The following is a 22,387-nucleotide window of genomic DNA, read 5'->3' as shown; positions in this document are numbered from 1 at the left end:
GAAAAGACACTCCAGGTCAGCGTGGAAACATCTAGAGGCGCCGCATACCGCGCTTAGCCACCGCATTTCTTCTTCATAACCGCCATCCACACTGAAAACGTCGCGGCACCTAAAAGACACAGAAAAAGAACTCCGTTCAATGCAAATACGAAAGGGGTGCATAGCGCATTGCGCTCTCACTCACCTTTAGCGCTACACATCTCAGCAGCACGCCGCCATCCCCGGACGCCGGCCATCATCTAAGGAAGGAAAGGAACGAAGTAAGAGAACTGTTCAAAAGACTCATTATACTTACCTGTTGGACTCTTGCCAGTGAAGTAACTAGGCAGCAGCGAGCCCGCATCAATCAACGCGCCCCTGTGCTGAAAGCAGGACGGAGAGCACACTATCCAAGAAAACAAGGCGAGCTGTGGATCAAAGGGAAGGGTTGGACCCCAGGGAAGAAGGGGTTCAAGCACACAGACAATAGGGAGTTAAACTCTACCAATCCTGTGTTTCAGGCCCAGTCTCCAGTCGAATAGCCTCCAGGGAAAGGTTTGAGGTCCTAAGAGGTCAACAGGCTGAGTTACGTCCCTGTGGATACCAGGTGAGCGTTACAGAACGCAAAGCCTCACATCAAAATCCACCTGGGCGTCATGGAAACGTCAGAAACCGACCAGTTAGCCCACATGTTGGGGCAGCTACGTTCCGAAGTACATGCAGCCAGGCAGGAGACCAACACCCTAAGGAGAGAGCTGATAGTAGCCAAAGAACGCACTGATGATTTAAGCGGGCAACTTCTCCAGTCACAAGCAGGGCATGCACCATTGCCGGGAAGCGTGCCCTCGATGCCAGCGCCATCGGCCAATCCTGTTCAGTTAACCCTTCCTGGGGCAGTTCCCTTGGCCCCGCCCGAACGATTTACGGGGGATCCCAAGAGGTTTGCAACGTTCATGAACCAGTGCCGCCTGCACTTCCTTTGTAGGCCAGGGGCCTTTCCGAATGACCAATCGCGGGTCGCTTTTGTGCTATCCTACCTGAGTGGTAGCGCCGCAGACTGGTCTGTACCCTTTGTGGCCCAAGATGATCCTTTGCTGCATGACTTCAGGGGCTTTCAGCAGGAGATGGAAAAGCTGTTTGCCCGTCGTACTCATGGGCAGGCATTAGACAACCAACTTGTGTCCCTACGCCAAGGGAATCAAGACCTATTAACATACATAGCCACGTTCAATAGACTCGTAGTTGAAGCAGAATGGCCAGTGGAGAAGAGAACCACGTTATTTCATCAGGGGTTGCGGGGGGAGCTCAAGGATGTTCTCGCACAAGTAGTGACCCCCCCGAAAGACTGCTCAGAATTCATTGACCTTGTTGTTCAACTGGATCATAGGTTGCAGGACCGAAGAGCAGATCCAACCAGACCGGCCCCTCGCCCTATGTATGTGCGTTCAAAGGACAATACTGCCCGAACAACGGAAGATTCAAGAGAACCAATGCAAATCGGGGGTGTCAGATCCCCCTTGACTAAAGTGGAAAGGAAAAAAAGGAGACAGCAGCAGTTATGTCTGTAGTGTGGAAGGTCAGTTAATGTCCTTAAAGAGTGCCCTGTGAAGCAGGACGGTAGGGGCCACAGACAAGGAAGATACCATCAAGGAATCGGAAAACTCCCCAGCCCGGCAAGTGTAGGGGTCCACTTGTCAAGCGAAGAAAGTGAACTACAGATCTCCCATTTTGCACTATCTGTGGTCTTGATAAATCCCCAACACCCATCTTGGATGCACGCAGTAAGAGCGTACATAGAAAGATGGGGCTTCCGTTACGTCCTAAATCAACCACCGACACTGTTACCACTGTTGACGGCACGGAAATAGCTTCTGGTCCAGTATCCCAATGCACTGCAGCTTTAACACTTCTGTGCCAGGATGGACACCAAGAATCTATCGTTTTCGACCTCATTAAGGCACCACAGTTGTGGTTGATTTTGGGAATGCCATGGTTGGTAGCTCACAATCCTAGAATCGATTGGCGAGCAAAAGAATTGGCCTTTCACGAGACTTGCGCCCACACATGTTATCGCCAAGAGAAACAACCAATAGACACCAGAACCTCCACGCTTGCGACTGTGGCAATCAGCACCCTACCAAGTGAATACCAGGACTTTCAAGATGAAGAACCGGATAATCCCTTGCCACCGCATAGACCGTACGATTGCCAAATCGACCTGATAACCCGGCGCACAAATCCCTTGTGGGCGAATTTACGCACTCACGGAACCAGAAGCACCTGAAGGCCTATCTTGACCAATACCTGGCCAACGGGTTCATCCGTCTCTCGAGGTCCCCAGCAGCCAGTCCTCTATTCTTCGTACCGAAAAAGGAGGGGGACTTGAGAACATGCATAGACTATCACGCACTGAACCAGATTACCGTAAAAAATCGCTAGCCCCTGCCACTGATCCCTGAATTGCTTGATCAAGTCAAAGATGCCCAAATCTACACACAACTAGACCTGAGGGGGGCATATCACCTTGTTCGCGTAAAACAGGGGGACAAATGGAAAACCGCTTTTCGCACCAAATACGGCTTGTACGAATATCAAGTAATGCCCTCTGGCCTTTGCAACGCGCCTGCTGCATTTAAATACTTCATGAACAATGTCCTACGGGAATTGATTGATGTCTGTGCTCTAGTGTATATCGACAATATCCTAGTATATTCCGCATCAAAGCAGGACCATGTTACACACGTCCGATCCGTATTGGAGAAACTCTATCAACACCAGCTCTACGCCAAGCTCAAAAAGTGCTCATTCCACGTCTCCGAGGTGGAATTCCTGGGCTTTATTCTCAGCCCGAATGGATGTACACAAGGTAGATGCTACCCTGAACTGGCTACCCCCAAATTCATTCAAAGGGGTTCAAAGTATGCTGGGTTTTGCAAACTTCTACCGCCGGTTCATCCCAGGATTTTTGCAACTCGTGCATCCCATCACGTCATTACTAAGGAAAAGCAACAAAAAGTTCCAGTGGACAATAGAAGCTGAGGAGGGTTTCCAGGAACTCAAAGCAAGATTCACATCTGCCCCAATCTTACGCCACCCTCGCCCTGGTCTCCCATACCTGGTGCAAACGGATGCCTCGAGCATGGCTAGGGGAGCCGTCCTCTCACAAAAGGACCCCGAAACGCGCCAGTTACACCCCGTTGCCTTCTGGTCGCGTAAATTCACAACCCCTGGACCAGACAAAGAACTCCTGGCCATTAAGTCAGACTCTAAGGCATAGCGGCACTACCTCTTGGGCGCCAGACACACAATCATCGTAATAACTGACCACCGGAACCTCCGTACCTAAAAACGGCAAAGGCCCAATCCTCACAACAAGAACGTTGGGCTCTTTTTTTTTTTTTGCTGAATATGACTACGTGATTACATTTCGACCAGGGGTGAAAAACGGGAAGGCCGATGCCCTTTCTCGTATGGGGGTGGAAGAGCAAGGGTATCAGAACCTTGACCCAATAGGAATCATCCCGAGTGACAAGCTCCTAGGAATCACAGCAACCATAACTCAGAAAGAATGACATGAAGAAATCCAAAACCTGATGAGTCCGGAGCAATTACAAGCGTGGAGTGCACAAGGAGAACATTACATGATAAAAGATCAGTTGCCATACTTCAGGAATCGTTTATTCTTACCAAACCAAGTATTACGAGAGCAAGTCATGTCCGGTTATCATGATTCCTTGATCGAGGGCCACCCCGGAATCGCTAAAACCCTAGCCAAGGTAAAGCGAAATTATTGGTGGCCCACGTGGCGTAAAGACATTATCCAATTCATCCTATCTTGTGGAGTGTGTGCTCAAAACAAGTCATCCAAGTAGAAACCGGCTGGGCTATTACAACCATTGGAAATCCCACCAGCTCCCTGGCACACATTGTCCCTCGATTTTATTATTGACTTACCACCCAGTCAAGGGTTTAACACTATTCTTGTGATCGTGGACCTATTTTCAAAAATGGCACATTTCATTCCTCTTAAGGATCTCCCAAATGCTTCCACTCTGGCAAAGGTATTTCTTGAAGGCATCGTACGGCTCCATAGGTTTCCTTCAGTTTTGGTCTCAGACTGAGGTACTCAATTCGTATCTAACGTCTGGAGAAAATGCTGCTGTATGGCCCAGATCGACATCCGGCTATCCATCACTCACCATCCCCAAAAGGATGGTCAAACTGAGAGGACAAATCAGACGCTCGAGCGGTATCTGCGTTGCATATTACACCAAGCTGAAGGAAGCTGGTTTGACCTATTATGGATAGCTGAATATGCTTATAATAATTCCCTACACACCAGCACTGGGCAGACACCCTTTTATACCATGTATGGCAGGCACCCACGTACTTCTGAGTTGGACGTTCCTACAACCCTGGAAAAGCCAGCAGTCGAAACCTTGCACACAACCATTTCTCAAACCTTTAAAAGGGCAGCTGAACACCTACTTCAAGCTAAGAATCGCCAAAAGAAGTTTGCTGATCAACACCGATCAAAGGCCCCCAACTACCAAGTGGGAGACAAAGTCTGGCTGGCGTCTAAACACGTGTCCATTAAAGGAGCCCAAACTTTCCGTCCAAGATACCTGGGTCCATTCACTGTCACCTCCGTGATAAATCCTGTGGCGGTCAGACTAGCTTTGCCGTCTAACATGCAGATTCATTCTGTGTTCCACGTGTCTCTCCTTAAACCTGTTTGACCTGGGTAGCAACGCCACAGCAGCCAGTAGTAGTCGCCGGGGAGCCAGAATTCGAAGTCAAGGGCATCCTAGATTCAAAGTACGTCAGATTCAAATTATACTACTTAGTAGACTGGAAGGGTTATGGTCCACAAGACAAGACAGGACATGGGAGTCTTGTGAGTACATCCATGCACCTCGCTTGTTTAGACGATTTCATCAAAACCATCCAACCAAACCCAGGACCAGACAGAACCTTGAGAGGGGCCTTGGGGGCGGGGGTGCTTACATGATTCCTGCCCCTCATGTCCCCAGCCCTCCAAGATGTCAGGCTGGAGCCAGGCCATGATCACCTACATGGCCCTCAAGGGCCCCTCCATCCCTCCAAAGACCCACTTGGAGTCAGACTTGGTGCTTGTGGCACCAGACTCACTCACTCCCATAGGATAACATTGGGGATTGGACTTGTAGTGCATTGATGGGGACAAGATGGATGCCCCCACATATTTCAGTTCAAAGAACTGCATGTGCGGTCTAGTCTTTTGGGTGTGGTTCAGCCCAGAGACACGTGGGATACCCAGAGACTATTTAACCAGCACCCATTCTGTGAAACATGCGTTGCGTTTTCTGCACCTGCAACGTGACACTCACCGTGTTCGGATCTGTCTCCAGTAGGCCTGCATCTTTCTTCTGGTTTCAGCTCCTACAAGAACACTGTTAGGAACAGCCTTACCTTGCGGTGTCATTCCCATCCCAGCACGCCCCTTCCTAAGGAAAAGGGAAAAGAACAGAAAAAAGGCATTAGTAAGCATTCTGCAAATCTTCGCTTATTTTTAAATAATGTACGAGCTTCAAACGCTTACCGAATCCCAGCCGCTCTGGGGGAACTCTGTCTCCGGAACTTCTCATCCATCTGCAAGAGGGAAAAGACACTCCAGGTTAGCCTGGAAACATCTAGAGGTTCCGCATACCGCGCTTACCCACCGCATTTGTTCTTCATAACCGGCATCCACGCTGAAAACGTCACGGCACCTAAAAGACATAGAAAAAGAACTCAGTTCAATGCAAATATGAAAGGGGTGCATTGCGCATCGCGCTCTCACTCACCTTCATCGCTACTTGTCAGGGGAATATTGCCCTCGTAGTGTAGCCGAAGAATTCATCTGACTATTATACCCCGCTGGCTGAAAGTGAACAACCAGTGCGATCTAGTAGCGAAAAGATAGGATGCCAAACGAAGACCAGGATGGCTGCAGAACTCCGGATAAGGTGCGCCGACACAGGAGTATAGGTAGACTGGAAGCGACTGTAAGGAAAGTGACGTAAGTTATCCACAATCCGTAACAGTAATACAGTGTGAACAAAGAATAACGGAACACTGACCTTTGAGTTAAACACTGTCAAACCCAAAGAAATGTACCAGCCAATCTACCAGTTTACCCCTGTGGATAAGAAAATGAAACCATAAATGCTAGCTACTGGAATTGACAGGCTAATAATTACAAAAAGGGAAACTCAAAAGACACCCTTACCGTGAAGGAAGCTGTACTGGAGCAGCTGAGGCAATGATGATGATTCGAGGGTCCGTAGAGGAATGCAGAGAATCCAAACAGAAACTACCCCGACGGAACGAGGACGCCTAAGCAGGACTCACTGGCCGCCTCAAGTTCAAAGTACACACCAAGTTTCAAATCCAAAAGGAAGATCCAGAACCAAAATCCAAAGTATCCGTAAACCAAGGCAGTTCAAAGGAAGTCCGTAACAATCCAAAAGGCAAACAAACGTAGGCTAGTTCGAAATCCGTGGAGGTTCCGAGGTCAAAGCAGTACAATGAATGGATCAAACAAAGTTCAAACACCAAGGAGGCAGGAGACCGGCAATATGCAGGGACAGTCCGAAATCCGATACACAGGAAGGCAGTTCCAAGATGGGCGGGGAAAGGGAGGGAAGGTACACAAGATTCAATGATACAAAGTAACGCCACTGGAAACCAGGAAGTTCAGAAGCACTGAGTGATTCCCGGCGGCGCTATTTAAACAATCACGTGAGCGCATAGTGATCACGTGAACACGCTAGCAGCACGCCGGAGGCGGGGCAATGAAGAAATGACAGGACGCCAGCGTTGCCAAGCCAACTTCCATGCTCCTGGTAATCCTCGTCTTAAAGGGCCAGAACCTGTCGGAGCATGGCTTCTCTTGCGAACAACAAAGGGGGCCACAAATCTTCTTGAGCCTGAAGCTTTATTCATGACAGATTCCTCCCTCAAAGGGGCCCTCACTCTACGAGAATCCCAGAACTGCGAAACCAGGGCCGGGGCATGGACGTTCACGGGGGGTTCGCAAGTGCGGTCTTCCGGACTGTATCCCTTCCAGTCTATGAGATAGAAACGTCTACCACCACGGACCTTGGTGTCCAACACTTTACAAACCTCATACTCATCCCTGCCCCGGACCCGAACGGGTAATGGCCGAGAGGGCAGCCGGGCGTCCGGATGACAAGGTTTCAGCAATGAAACGTGGAACACAGGGTGTATTTTCCAAGCGACCGGAAGGGTCAAGCGGACGGCCGCAGCATTAACAACCCGCTGCACTACATATGGCCCCACAAACCGCGGCAACAAGGGCTTCCGTCCAGGAAGACGCAGATTCCGGGTCAATAGCCACACCCGCACACCAGGACGGTAAACCCGGAGCAGGCGTGCGCTTCGCATCAGCAAAGGCCTTGGTGCGCAGGCGCGCCTCTTGTAGATGTTTCTGCACCTGTGTTCGGATCTCTGACAGGTCTCTAATGCAGGCCTCTGCAGCCGGGTTACGCACTGGTATCTCTGGAGATAGTGGCAAAGAACGGGGAAGCTGACCATACAATGCGTAGAACGGAGACACTTGGGTAGTTGAATGTAATGAATTGTTGTAGGCCAATTCAGCAAAAGCCAACATAGAGACCCAGGTATCCTGGGAGAGGCAGGTCAGACAACGGAGGTATTGCTCCATGGTGGCATTTAGTCGCTCGGTCTGCCCATCCGTCTGAGGGTGGTAGGCACTGGAATACCTCCCGTCAATCCCGAGCGAAGAAGTCAAAGCCCTCCAAAAACGAGATGTAAATTGTGGGCCACGATCAGTGACCACAACAGAAGGTAAGCCGAATAACCTGAACACGTGTTTCAAAAACAGGTCGGCTAACGTGGAAGCACTAGGAATGCCACAACATGGTACAAATGGAGCATATTTAGTGAAGTAGTCTATGACCACCCAAATAGTGTCAAAACCATCCACCCGCGGTAACTCTACAACAAAGTCCATCGAGATAGCTGCCCAAGGATGATCAGGGATGGGCATTGGTTGTAATAGGCCGATGGGCTTACCCGAAGTCTGTTTACACTGAGCACACACCTCACATGTTGCCAAATACGAGGTCACATCCTTATCTAGAGAAGGCCACCAGCACCACCTCTTTAAGAGATCCAGAGTCTTTCTAACACCCGGATGGGCAGCCAAAGACGAATCGTGGCACCATTGCATGGCGGTATTCCGGGTGGATGAATCAGGTAAGTAGACCTTTCCCAGTTTATAGGGTATTGAATGCACTATTTCGAGACCCAGCGTGTTTATTTCAGAAGGCGAGTCCTTAACCCAGTTCTTCAGAGTTTCCCTCAAAGATGGCTGCAAGGTACATCCACACACCACCTTAGTGGGCAAAATCGGGACCCCATCAAGAGTCAGACTACCGGGACCAGAGGGACCGTGCAGGCGGGAAAGGGCATCCACCTTAGAATTCTGGGAACCAGGGCGGTAAGTGATGGTAAAGTTAAATGCCGAAAAGAACTCATGCCATCGAGCATGACGTGCTGTCATGCATTTCACTGACTGGAGATCCAGGAGGTTACTATGATCAGTAAAGACCTGGACCGGCTCTGAAGTGCCTAATAGATGGTGCCGCCAAACCAAAAAGGTGTCTCTGACCGCCAACAGCTCTCTCTCTGTTATAGTGTAATTACGCTCATAAGAGGTGAGCTTCCTGGAATGATAAACCACAGGATGTAGACCACTAGTGTCTGAACAATACTGGGATAATACAGCCCCAATCGCCACCTCAGAAGCATCAGCTTCAACCACAGATGGTGAGGTCGGATCCGGATGTTGGAGTACAGGGGCTGTCGTGAAAGCAGTCTTCAAAGCCTCAAAGGCGTTCTGTGCCTCCTCATTCCAAAGAAATGAGCGCTTCGAACTGGTGAGAGCAGTAAGAGGGTTGACAATTGCAGAGAAGTCCTGGACGAAGCGCCGATAAAAATTGGCAAATCCAAGGAACGATTGCAAGGTCTTTAAGTTAACAGGTGTTGGCCAATCCAACACCGCAGCTACTTTGGCTCGACTCATTTCCACCCCCTTATTGGTGATGTTGTAGCCTAGGAACTCCACCTCGTTTACGTGGAAAACACACTTCTCCAATTTAGCATAAAGGTGGTTTTCCCGAAGCCGTTGCAGTACAGCCGAAACATGGTCAACATGCGTAGAATAAGACGGTGAATAGATACACAATCAAGTATCGATCCATCATATTGTGGAATATTTCATTAACAAAGTACTGAAATGTGGCTGGGGCATTGCAAAGGCCAAAGGGCATGACCCTATATTCAAAGAGACCATACTTGGTCTTGAAGGTGGTTTTCCACTCATCCCCCTCACGTATTCTCACCAAATTATAGGCCCCTCTTAGATCAAGTTTGGTGAAAATCTTAGCTGAACCTAGTTGATCCAGCAAAACAGAAATCAGCGGAATGGGGTACTGATTCCTAATAGTGATGGAATTCAAAGCGCGATAATCGGTACACGGGTGGAGATCTCCCTCCCGCTTGGGCACAAAGAACAATGGGGAGGCCGCCGGGGATCGTGAAAGGCATATGAAACCAGATGTTAGAGATCTGTCAATGTAGGACTTCAAAACCTGATCTTCCTTAGGAGTCAATGAATATATGCGCCCGGAGGGGATTTTAGCCCCCGGAATTAACTCAATAGGGCAGTCATATGGTCTGTGTGGTGGCAAAACATCAGCACCCCCTTCATCAAAGACATCCTGGTAGTCCTCATATTCGTCAGGAAGCTGTGTTTTACCTATCCGCACCTACAACAGAAGCCGCGTCCAAAAGCGCACAACTTATTGTTACGGACTCCTGATTTATCACTTGGCAGTTCTTAGCACAGAATTCTGAAGGAAAGCACACCACCCCGGACTGCCAATCCACCACTGGGTTATGCAACTGTAACCAGGGAAGGCCAAGGATAAACCCGAACTGGGGGGCGGCTATCAGGTCGAATGTGATAGTTTCGGTATGCCCGTCTTCCATCTTCATAATCAAGATGGCAGTGCTTTCCGTGACCATGCCAGACAATAGGGATGGACCATCGACCGCCTTCACGATCTCCGGACATGATTTTAGGACAACTGGTAACCCCAGTCTTCTAGCCAGCGCATCATCCACATAGTTACCTGTCGTCCCGGAATCCAGAACCACCGTAACTAACCATTCCTCACCGTCCTCAGCGGAAAGAGCCACCGACGCACCATAGTGAACCTGACCGTTGGAGTCTCGAGAAGCACCACCCGACAACTGGACTCCAATTATTGTCGGGCTTTCACGTTTCCCTGTTTCTTGTTGGGTTTCTTGGGGCATGAGCGGAGCAAGTGATCAGAAGCCCCACAGTAGAAACAGAGTCCATTCTTTCTCCGGTGATCCCTTGTCTCAGGTGATATTGACCCCCGAACGGCTCCAATCTGCATAGGTTCTACCGTACTGGGAGCAGAGACATGAACAGAGGAAGAGGTGGGTTGGACTAGTCTCTTCTCCCCTCTCCTTTCTGCCTGTCGGGAGTCAACCTGTAAGACAAGGTCCAATAACTCGGGAAAGGCCATGGGTATCACTGGAACAGTAGCTAGCGTGTCCTTTAGGGGATCGGAAAGTCCCTTTATAAAACAGGAAGGCTTTCTTGTCCTCTGGCCAACCAGTTTCTGCTTTAAGCTGGTTAAACTTAGCTACATAAGTCAGGAGAGGTGTATTCCCTTGTTGTAATCCAAGCGATTCCAAATCGGTAGCCTGTGTGCCATACCGCGTATCAAATACACGACTCATTGCCTCTATTAATGCGTCACAATTGTATAACAAATGACTCCCTTTCTCAAGCAAGGGATTTGCCCAAGCTGCTGCAGTACCACCCAAGTGTGACAACAAAAAGGCCGCTTTTGTTGTGGAGTCCGGAAATGAAGCAGGCCTGCAAAGAAAATGCAACCTACACTGGTTTAGGAAGGGCCTATAAGATTTAGGATCCCCCATAAACCGCTCCGGTGGAGCCAATGGAAATTGGGCCATCATATATATATATCGGGCACGCCTCCTGCTGCGGCTGAGACAAACCGGAACCCGAGGGCACTGCAGGAGGGGGGTATCAAAGCACCACCGGGTTGTAAACCAGCTTGAAGCTGATCAACACGCCTTTCAGTGGAGGAGTGGGCAGCAGCCATATCAGTACGTAATTCAGCCACAAGCTGGAGAATAGCTGTCAAGGAATCGTTGGCATCCATTATTAAAGGCTTCTGAAGCTGTCGGGGGAATATTGCCCTCGTAGTGTAGCCGAAGAATTCTTCTGACTTTTATACCCCGCTGGCTGAAAGTGAACAACCAGTGCGATCCAGTAGCCAAAAGATAGGATGCCAAACAAAGACCAAGATGGCTGCAGTACTCAGGATAAGGTGCGCCGACACAGGAGTTATAGGTAGACTGGAAGCGACTGTAAGGAAAGTGATGTAAGTTATCCACAATCCGTAACAGTAATACAGTGTGAACAAAGAATAACGGAACACTGACCTTTGAGTTAAACACTGTCAAACCCAAAGAAATGTACCAGCCAATCTACCAGTTTACCCCTGTGGATAAGAAAATGAAACAATAAATACTAGCTACTGGAATTGACAGGCTAATGATTACAAAAAGGGAAACTCAAAAGACACCCTTACCGTGAAGGAAGCCATACTGGAGCAGTTGAGGCAATGATGATTCGAGGGTCCGTAGAGGAATGCAGAGAATCCAAACAGAAACTACCCCGACGGAACGAGGACGCCTAAGCAGGACTCACTGGCAGTCTCAAGTTCAAAGTACACACAAAGTTTGAAATCCAAAAGGAAGATCCAGAACCAAAGTATCCGTAAACCAAGGCAGTTCAAAGGAAGTCCGTAACAATCCAAAAGGCAAACAAACGTAGGCTAGTTCGAAATCCGTGGACGTTCCGAGGTCAAAGCAGTACAATGAATTGATCAAACAAAGTTCAAACACGAAGGAGGCAGGAGACAGGCAATATGCAGGGACAGTCCGAAATCCGAAACACAGGAAGGCAGTTCCAAGATGGGCGGGGAAGGGAAGGTACACAAGATTCAATGATACAAAGTAACGCCACTGGAAACCAGGAAGTTCAGAAGCACCGAGTGATTCCCGGCGGCGCTATTTGAACAATCACGTGAGCGCATAGTGATCACGTGAACACGCTAGCGGCACGCTGGAGGCGGGGCAATGAAGAAATGACAGGACGCCAGCGTTGCCAAGCCAACTTCCATGCGCCTGGTAATCCTCGTCTTAAAGGGCCAGAACCTGTCGGAGCACGGCTTCTCTTGCGAACAACAAAGGGGGCCACAAATCTTCTTGGGCCTGAAGCTTTATTCATGACACTACTCATCTCAGCAGCATGCCGCCATCACCGGACGCCGGCCATCATCTAAGGAAGGAAAGGAACGAAGTTAGAGAACTGTTCAAAAGACTCATAGTTACCTGTCGGACTCTTGTCAGTGAAGCAACTAGGCAGCAACGAGCCCGCATCAATCAACGCGCCCCTGCGCTGAAAGCCGGACGGAGAGCACACTATCCAAGAAAACAAGGTGAGCTGTGGATCAAAGGGAAGGGTTGGACCCCAGGGAAGAAGGGGTTCAAGCACACAGACAATAGGGAGTTAAACTCTACCAATCCTGTGTTTCAGGCCCAGTCTCCAGTCGAATTGCCTCCAGGGAAGGGTTCGAGGTTGTAAGAGGTCAGAACAGGCTGAGTGACGTCCCCGTGGATTCCAGGTGAGTGTTACAGGCGTAGAGTAGAGGCCGGTATATTTAGAAAGAGGCTGTTACAAAAGTCCAATCTAGAGAGAACCAGAGCTTGGGAGACACTGAGCTTCTGGGGGAAGGAGAGGAAAGGAAGAGTACCTCTGAGGAGATGCAGTAGGAAGTTTGACTTTTTAGAAACATCAGAGATGTGGGCAGAGAAGAAAAGCGTGGAGGCAAAGATGACCCTGAGGTTCTTAGCCGCACAGGTGGGGGTAGGAGGAGGGTCAAAGGAGGCCAGCCAGAGAGTGAGGGAAAGGAGGGTGAAGGTGTGCTGATGTGGAGGATCTCAGTCTTGCTGGCATTCGGACAAAGATCATTGGCGGCAAACCAAACTTCCATGGCAGTGAGTCAATCATAGATGAGAGAAGGAGAGGAGATGGCCGAGGGCAGCCTGAAAGAGTTGTCGTCAACATAACACTGGAAATTGGCGCAGAAAGTAGCAATGTAGTGGGCATGAGTTGCCAAGTTTTGGTTGAAAAGCCAGGGCGAGAGGTTAGACCCCTGGGAACACCACAGGTAGAGAGGGAGATGCATGAGAGGAAAGACTCAAGTTGGACCTGGGAGGGGCGATCATAGAGGAAGGAGGTCAACCAGGCCAGAGCATGATCGGTGATAACCAGATATCATGGAGACGGTTGAGCAGGATGGTATGGTTGACGTGTCAAAGGCTGAGATTGGAGAGCAGATCTTCACGGATGTTCAGGAGAGCAGTTTCAGTGCTTCTGGCAGCTCTGAAGCCAGACTGGTGGTCGTGGAGAAAGCAAACAGAATCAGAATGAAGGTTAAGCTGAGAGATGGCCAGCACGTCTAGGAGTTTGTCGAGAAAAGAAGTAATGGAAATTGGGCGGTAGTTAGCTGGACAAGAAGGATCCGCTGTGGGGTTCTTGAGAAGAGGATGCACAAGGGAGTGCATCAGAGGGGAGGGGAAGGATCCAGAGGCAAAGGAATGGTTGCAGAAATTGGCAAGGGCTGAAGCGAGGGTATCCAGGTGGTCCTTGATGGTTTTAGAGGAACAGGGATGAATCCGTTTTGACAAGGCTTTCATAGATCAGACTTGTCTAGCGACCTCGTCGGGGGAGAAAAGAGGAAAGGAAGAGAAAGAAGGTAGGGGGGTGGCTGAAGGAGGGTCAGCATGCATTAGGATATGCCAAGGGAGGGACCACCACTCAATAGACCTGCTAACAAACCACAGATGTGCCCAGAAATTTGTAGGGAGGCCCCTAGCACACCCAAGGCATGACACTGACAGGGATATGTGCTAAACTGAGGGGGTACGATAAAGTATCACCACTAACCAACCCTACTAAAAAAACTCATACTTCTCCTAACACCTCTCAAACTCTAAACAAAACACCACCATAGCTCTACAGCACAACACACTGCATGCACTTCACTACACCGCAACAATTACACAAACCACACATGGCCTCGTACATTAGCACATGACAACTACCGACCAAAAATTCACACGTACGCTCAGCGAACGGTGTAAACTGAAGTGAAGCTGCCAACAGCACTGCTATCTTGACCTTTTTCCTGCTCAGTCCTACTAACTTACCTTACCCTCTTGCTTTCCAGATCCGGCAGAGCCCGACAGAACCATTGAGGTGGTGATAGTGTGCGGCATAAATATCCTTTAACATAGCATAGCCTAGATATTGCCTGCTTCCACTTGCCATATACATTTTATTTTTCTATTTTGCTTTGGTTTATTAAGTTATAAGTTGCGATAAGGTAGCACACTTTTCAAAAGCCGTGTGTTCGTGTTGTGATCTTTTGTTAACAGTTTAAGTGGAGATTTGCTTGTTTTCAGTGCATTGTTAACCAGCATAATTACTGCTGTCCAATCACATTAAATATGTGCTTTTCTTTCAGCGACTGAAGTGATTAGGAAGAGCCCGCCCGCCGAAGTGTGGGAATTATGACTTCGGAATCTTGCGGTTACCAGGAGTGTGCAGAGGCCCTTCTTCATGGAGAGTTTGGGGCCTACCCTTCGAAAGGGGCGCGCTATGCCGTGAGTCTGACTTCCACTGAGCTTCACATCCAGCGGCTGGTGCCGAAGCCTGAAGATGACCAGCGGACCGTGGTGCCCCTAACTGACATGGTGGGTTGCCACACTCTGCGGAATAGGACGTCTGCTGATGCAGCCGCATATTTTTCAGTTTATGCGTACCCGCTCAAAAAGAAGAAGGTGGGCATGAGCTCAAGTCGGACACGGCAGCGAACAGTGCACACCTTTCGTGTGGACAGGGCAGCAGAATATGCCCAGAACAAGGCTGTGGCAGAAAAGTGGGCAATGGCTGTCAAGTGCCTGGTACTTGGAGTCCCCATCACCAGCGCAACAGGTAACCTTAAAGGCCAGTTTTAAATTTCAGGAGCTCAATTAAAGATTGCCACACTGTGGGTCCGCGTCCCACGATGGGTGCTTAGATTTATGCCAAACAAACATAGGCTAACTTTACACCACTTTAATAGACCGTTGCTAATTAGGAGTTGATGTGCTTCGGAGTGACCTGACGCTGATCTGTAGCAATGTACATAGAATGGTTATGGTGACTCTTTATATATGAAGTTCTTGATTCAGTAAAACCTACTTTGGTACTCCCCATGTGATCGAAAGCTATTTGCCCTGAGGGAAGGCTGGGTAGAGAAGTAAGAAACCCTCACAGCTGAAACTCGAGTTGGCCTAGGATTTATTGATTCCACGGAAATGTTCAATTTGTCAACCTTGGGGCTCTGTTGCCCTATGGGCATAGTTTTACATGCTGCCGGGCTCTTCGAATAAAAAGTGCACATGGTTCATACATTTAATCAGTGTCTGTGTTGCATGTTAAGCCATCTTTTGTATCGATGTATTTATTGGAATGTTTTCATATTTCTGTTTCTTTGTATAATGGGTGTGTTGTTAGTCTGGTCTTAGATGTTATGTCTGTTTCTCACAGCGGATGTCTGGTTATTAACGTGATGTTTCATTTTACATCTATTTTTGGATTTATGCATTGACTCTTTGTGATAAAAATGTGTTTCTGTACATTACCTCCACTCACACAAAAAATGTCTTAATAAAAAATTGTTATATTTAAATGCACCTAGATTATTAACTATCTTGAACGCAGATCTCAAGTCTGAAGGGTACTGGAACACTGCATGCAAGCTCATATTGTAATCGTGTTACTATTGCAATATTATGTCAGCAAGCAGATAGGTAAGTTTGAGCCTAGTCGATGGTGGACTTAGACCTCTGTTTACTGGTGTGGAGGTTCAAGGCAACCACCTCTAACTCTAAAAACTATTCTTAACAAAGTGCAAATAACGATAACATTGAATTGCATGAACACATCTGTTGCTTGCATACAGTACATTAATACATATCTATTTCCTAGAGGTGCGATTAAAGCATCTGCTAATAATTTAGTAGCTATATAATTTTGCTTTGAGGTTTCCTTTGGGAATATACTGCTGGGGCACACTGATGTCTCGAAACGAAAGTGAATAATTAGTTCAGCTGACATTCATATTTTTTCCACAAACGGAGGTTACACGAAAATGTTGTTCCTTTGTTCCCAGGATTTGTATAAAGGATATAAAAGGGTCACACTTGAAATTAATGGGATACGGTTCTGAGCCCCAATATACTTTCTTTGAAACATTGAGCTTTAGAGCATGAGAATAGGTTAGGTCAAGAGTTGCTTGCTTACTAGAGCATGGCAACTAATAACATTTCACCATTCAACTTCCAAAACACCACTTTGTTTTTCTTCACCCCTTTTCCCCCAACCAAATAGATGAGCACCTGCATCCTTTTCCAGGAGCCAGTGGTGTGGTTCAGAACATAATAGCCTGATTCATGGAATTATTTGCGTGAAAAACACAGATTTGCGCGCCTTTCTGCACGAAAATCCCCATACTTCAAACGGGGATTTTCGGGCAGAAAGGCACGCAAATCTGCGTTTTTCACGCAAGTAATTCCATGAATCGGGCTTCTGTTTTGGGCAGGTTCTCAACGGAAAAATCAGTGGGAGTGCAGAGATTTGTGAGAGGTGGCATACTCCCAAGTACTCCTATGAGGGCTGAATTTACAAAACGTGTTCCACGAACCCAGAGAACCTCGATTGTCTGAAGCAGTTTCACACCACAGCGCCCAGCTAAACCCTCTGCATCACCTCGCTGTATTTCAGTGCAGGTAGCCGCTCCTTTGACATGTGCCGTACCCCTGCAACCCGGGGACAGGCAAGCAACTGCCAATTTGATACACCCCATTTAGAACCTAGCATAAGGGGACCGTTTTGCTTGTGTCTTCTACACCTGCCAACATCGGAAGCGTGCCACAATGATTATGGGTGGGTGCAGAGTTTCTTCAGTGCAGACTAAGAATGGAAGAACTGGACAGTTTCCAAAGCCCAGAGCTCTGCATCCTTAGTCAGCTCTTCTGCCAATTTTTGGGTATGTGGAGATTTTGGTGTTAGTTTTATACAAACTTATTTCTACTTTATCACCAGTTGCATAGATAACTTGACGCTGCCAAAGGTTGGTAGACAAATATATAATCAGATTGCAGAGTGTTGCAGGATAGTTTTAAGTAACTCCTAAATCCCTCTAATAACAATACATGTGCCCCCTTTTCTCTTTATTCTTTTTCCAGCTATCGATGCCTTTTTTATGCTTTTTGTTTTTACTAATCATATGATGTTGAAACCATTGATAATTTTAGATTTGTTGTATAGTTTAATGAGCCGCATGCAGTGACCCACACTCACTTTACGTATATTTCCTGGATGTCACTAGATTCCCTTATACCATGGCTCAATCTTCCAATTAAGCGATGAATCGACCTAGGCCATAAGACCATCACTAGTTTGTCCTTTTGTCCCTTCCTTATCCGGAGTGTTGTATGATCTCATCACCTATGTTTCTTAAAAACATATGGTTTGGTAGTTTCTTACAAAATCACACCATGAAGTGTCTAACGTATTTTTGTGGAGACCTTCTATATTGCACAAAAGGATTCTTAATGGTAATCCCTTCTGCTTCCTTAACAAGGCATTTTGACAGGGAGTAATGGTGTTGAAATTACAACAGGATAAACATTTGTTAGTTCATCTACTTTTTTAAAAACACATTTTAATCCCTGATCTCCTTTTTGTTTGTTTATTTATAGGGCGCCAGAAAACCCTTGGGTAGCTGGGCGCACAGACAAACAAGAATGCTTAGAACTTGGTTCAGGTTGCATATTACAGGTTGTTGGTAACATAAATTGTATACAGTAATTACATTATGTACATTCTATACATGTAAGGGTGGAAAGGTAACAAATTATATAGAGTAAATACATTATGTACATTTCCCATGTAAGAGTGGTGTGTCATCAGATCACAATGCTCCGGGTCACCGGTTTCAGAGGTCGTTGCGTCGAAGCCAGGTGCGGGTATGGTGCTTGAAGCTGTTGTAGGGCTGGTCCCTTCTTAGTTCAACTGGTAGGGCGTTCCAGTACTCGGCTGCTTGCACAGGGAAGCTATTACCTCCTGTTTTTTTTAGTCGGAATCTAGGGGGTTGGTCGTGCTGTGGTTTTTCTTATTACTCTATCCCTAAGGTATGGGGGGGGCTGCATTGTTCAGACATTTGAATGTTAGTGTGACAATTTTGAAGGTGATCCTATCGCTAATTTTTAGCCAGTTGTATTTTCTCCGCACATTCGAGATATGCTCTCTAGCTGGGAGGTTTGGGCCGTTCTGAGCGCGTTGTTTTGTAGGGTTTGAAGTTTATTGACGATGTATTTATTTGTGCCTGCATAAAGTGCATTGCAGTGCATTGCAGTAATCCAGTTTTGAGAGGATTAGTGCATTAGCTAGGATAATGCAGCTAGCTGGTGAGAGGAAGGGTCTGCATGCTTTAATAAGTTTACTGGTATAGGCTGTGGATGAGGCCAGGGAGTTTGTTTGTTTCCTTGGGGACAAAGTGGAGTCCAAATAGAAACCGAGGGTTTTCACCTCTTTGGCAACTGGGATTATATTACCATAGATATTGAAGGAGCTGTAGTTGGAATCGAGTTTTTTTAGGTTGTTGGGTGAGCCTAGAATGAAGATCTGTTTTTTCATCATTCAGGCAGAGGCCGTGGGTTGCCATCCAGGCCTGAATGAGGGTGTACATTTTGTTTACTAAAGCTGTATCCATAGTGAAATTGCCCGAAAGGGGATGAGGATCTGGGTGTCGTCTGCATAATTTGTGTAGGTGACACCCAGTCTGTCCAATTTGTTGAATAGAGGTTTAGTAAAGATATTCTACATCGTTGGCGAGACACAAGAGCCCTGTGGGACTCGCAGGTTGTCTGGATAGGGTCTGCAAAGTCTAAGGTGGAGAAGACTCGCATGCTTCTGTTGTCGAGAAAGGATTGGATCCAGGCTATGGCTTCACTTGAGAAGTGGGCGGCTGACACTCGGTGTTTGCAGAGTACTGCGTGGTCCACTATGTCAAAAGTCGCCGACAGATCAAGGAGGAGTAGCACACCTGTGTTTCCTTTATCGTTGAGCTCGTCAATTTAGGCTTTGAGATCTATAAGCGCGGTCTCAGTGCCGTGTTCAGGTCTGAAGCCTGATTGATGAGTGCCGAGGAGTTGGTGGTCTCCAGGTATTTTTGGATTTGGTTATCCGGGGCATTTTATTTTGCAGGATTTCGATTTATTACTGCATCAGGCTGTTGTAAGCCACTCTTATTTGAATACTTTAGTTCGCATTATATCCTGGGCTGATCACTCATAGTTGTTTGTTCTTCTCTCATAGGGGGATGTGCTTTAAGTTCTATGCTCAAACCCCCTGGGGGATGCCTTCTGAATTCAATAACTAACAACAACTGAGCTAAACTTGCATCGCTTAGCACAGGGGTCTGCAACCTTTGGCTCTCCAGATGTTTTGGACTACAATTCCCATTATTCTCTAGCATGGGGTCTGGCATGGATTCACATGGCAATGAATATTACCCTATCGTCAGGCTGGGAATCCTCAGCAAAAGAAAACATAGTTTAACCTAAACTGTATTTCTCCTGTAAACCAATCGCTGTTCTCTGGGTCATACTGCTCCCATCCAATGACAGTACTCTCCCTAAACCCTGCCTCTGGCAGCCATCTTCAGATTTTTATTGCATGCTTCAGTGTTGAGAGTCCTTCAGTTACTCTCTGAGCTAATTGTATGTTTTTTCTTTTTTTTTTTGTTGCAAGAATCATTTCTTGTCAATATTGGAAATTCTACTAAATTATATATAATGTATTCACAACTAAAAAAAAAAAAAAAGAACATTTCTTTTTTTGTCCAAAAGATCCTGTGCTCGTTTCCTCATCTGCCTGCAACAGGGATCCTTTGTCGGTGAAGCTACGCTCCCCTCAAGGGCGAAGATTCATCGAAGCTTCTAGACTGCCATCTTGGGCCTACATCGCGCCCTCCGACCATGACGGAAGAGAAGGAGGGAAGGCCCCTCTTCAGACCCTGAACCAAATGCGGGCTACGGAATGTGTTTGTGGAAGACAAGCACTTACAATGGCTCTACTGCCTACACCCGGACCATAAGGAGGTAGAGTGCGAAATATGCCTTGGGTTCTCCAAGAAAACGAGGGAAGACAAGCATAGTATGCTGGCGGCATGGTTTAACTCTAACAAGGCCTCTGCCCCGTACTCCAAGCAGGGTAATGCCTCTTCCAGGTTCGGCCGGTCTGAAGAGCGGTCTTCTAAGTCCTTTGAGGTCGCCCCATCCGTGGGAGTCCAAGATGAGGCTATGATTCACAAGTCAGAGTCCACCTTGTTCGCCGCTGATGCGGGTTCCAAGTTGGATAGGGCGAGATCAGCATCTCCTTCCGCCTCCATTGTCAACCTACCATCGAGCTCCTCTTCAAAGAGAAAGTCATCTGCCCCGGCCAAGCTACGGGAGAAATCGTATAAGCCAAGGACAGTGCAGGAGAAGAAGGCTGCACAGCCCAAGCAGGCTCAAGCAGCACAGACCAAGTCCTCAGCAACTTCATCAACGTCTATTGCGGCACCTGCCCCCACAGCTCAACACTACAGCAGAGGCTTTGACAAAAGCTGCAGGCACTCCAGAGGGTGGAAAGGTATCGGCCCAGGTCCCGGTTCACACCCCCTCAGGGAGGAAAAAAGGGGGAGGGCCTAGGAGGCCCCAGGCGGCCCCTAAACAGTCCTCACTGGTCGCTGTTCAATCTGTGGATTTCTCATCCACGGACGACAACGATCAAGAGTCTGTGCACATGGTCCACAAGGACGACAACAGCACTGGCCTAGTTTTCCTTACTTACCTTCTCAGCTGACGGACATTTCCTTGGACATTCTATCGACTCTTCACACATTGGTGTCAGAGATCCAACTGAGATTGCCCCTGGCACCAGCACCCAGAGAACCTCAGGCTCCTGATCAGCCTCCGCCTAAGAAGAGGAAGCGTCATCTCCACCACGTTGGGCCCCAGCTCCCCCAGCGAACCCGGAGAAGGGTACTGGGATGGATACGCCCACGAGTACGGACTAGGACGAAGTCTTCGTCCCAGCGGACAATGAATCGCCACATTCGGATGCTCCAGTTTCCCCACCGGACGAGGTGGAATTGTTCCACTCCATGATCGCCAGGGTAATGGAGCTATTCCAGCTGGTGCCCAATGAAACCAAGAAGGAGGGCTTTTTGTACCAAAGGTGAGGGACCAAAAGGAACACTATCATGGGCGTGTCTTTTCTGGGCAATATTTGGGAGGAGGGCATGGCCCTCATGAAGAACCCTTGCACGGCTCCAGCCAAGTGGATAGGTTTGAGAAGAGTGTAGGGTGCCGAACTCCGCACCCAATTGTCTGAGGTCACAACAGTCACTGGACTCAGTAGTGTCGGCGGCCGCGAGGAAACGATCGGCCAAACCCCGCCTCATCGTTGTCAGTCCCTCCGGACAGCGAGGGGGAAAAAGGATGGACGCCATGGGGAAGAAAGTGATCTACATGGCAGCATCCACAATCAAGGTGGCTAACACCTTGGCAATCCTAGCCAGGTAAGACGGAATTCTGGTACAAGCTAGGACCGATCCTGGAGTTCCTCCCCGACGAAGAAGATGGAAGCTCTCGCCCTCTTTCAGGAAGGGGAAGTGGCATCAGACCATGCCATCCAGTGGCAGTGGATGTTGCTGACGCAGGTTTCCGGCAAATGGGGGACAGTGTCTGCCTTCGTTGGCAGGGATGGATGAAAGCCACTAACTTCCGTCAGGAGGTCCAAGCGAGGAGGCTGGATATGTCCTTCGGTCAGGATCTGTTTGTGACGGCGGTCGACGTGTCCCTCCAGGCCATTAAAACAGATACAGAGACAGCATGTTCCCTTGGCACTCTTCAGCAGCACTGTTCATTGTCTTTTCACTCCACAAGGGGAAAATCGAGCAGGTCATCAAAGTGTTTCTGTGGAATAGTGGTTCCAGATAGCCCAACAGCATTGACAATTTTTCCTTAGAAACATCAACATCAACATTAACGTTTGGAAACTCAGAAGTTCGCAGCTTGGAGTGCCTGACCCCTGTGTCAAACAATTCACCCT

The 22,387-nt window shown here is 48.0% G+C and overlaps 1 protein-coding gene across 1 annotated transcript in view; it reads left to right on the top strand.

The window, feature by feature from the left end:
* SPHK2 (sphingosine kinase 2) overlaps nt 1-22,387 on the top strand; it is a 374,111-nt gene that overhangs the window by 100,402 nt on the left and 251,322 nt on the right. The window contains exon 2 of the mRNA XM_069607036.1: nt 14,706-15,175. Coding sequence (XP_069463137.1) covers nt 14,752-15,175 — 424 coding nt within the window. The 5' untranslated portion in view covers nt 14,706-14,751. The remainder of the gene's footprint in view (nt 1-14,705; nt 15,176-22,387) is intronic.

The sequence above is a fragment of the Ambystoma mexicanum genome, chromosome 1p, assembly GCF_040938575.1.
Source record: "Ambystoma mexicanum isolate Mex_15411 chromosome 1p, UKY_AmexF1_1, whole genome shotgun sequence".
Taxonomy (NCBI): Eukaryota; Metazoa; Chordata; class Amphibia; order Caudata; family Ambystomatidae; genus Ambystoma; species Ambystoma mexicanum.
Note: the sequence above shows the minus strand (reverse complement) of the source record. Positions and strands in the feature narration are given on the sequence as shown.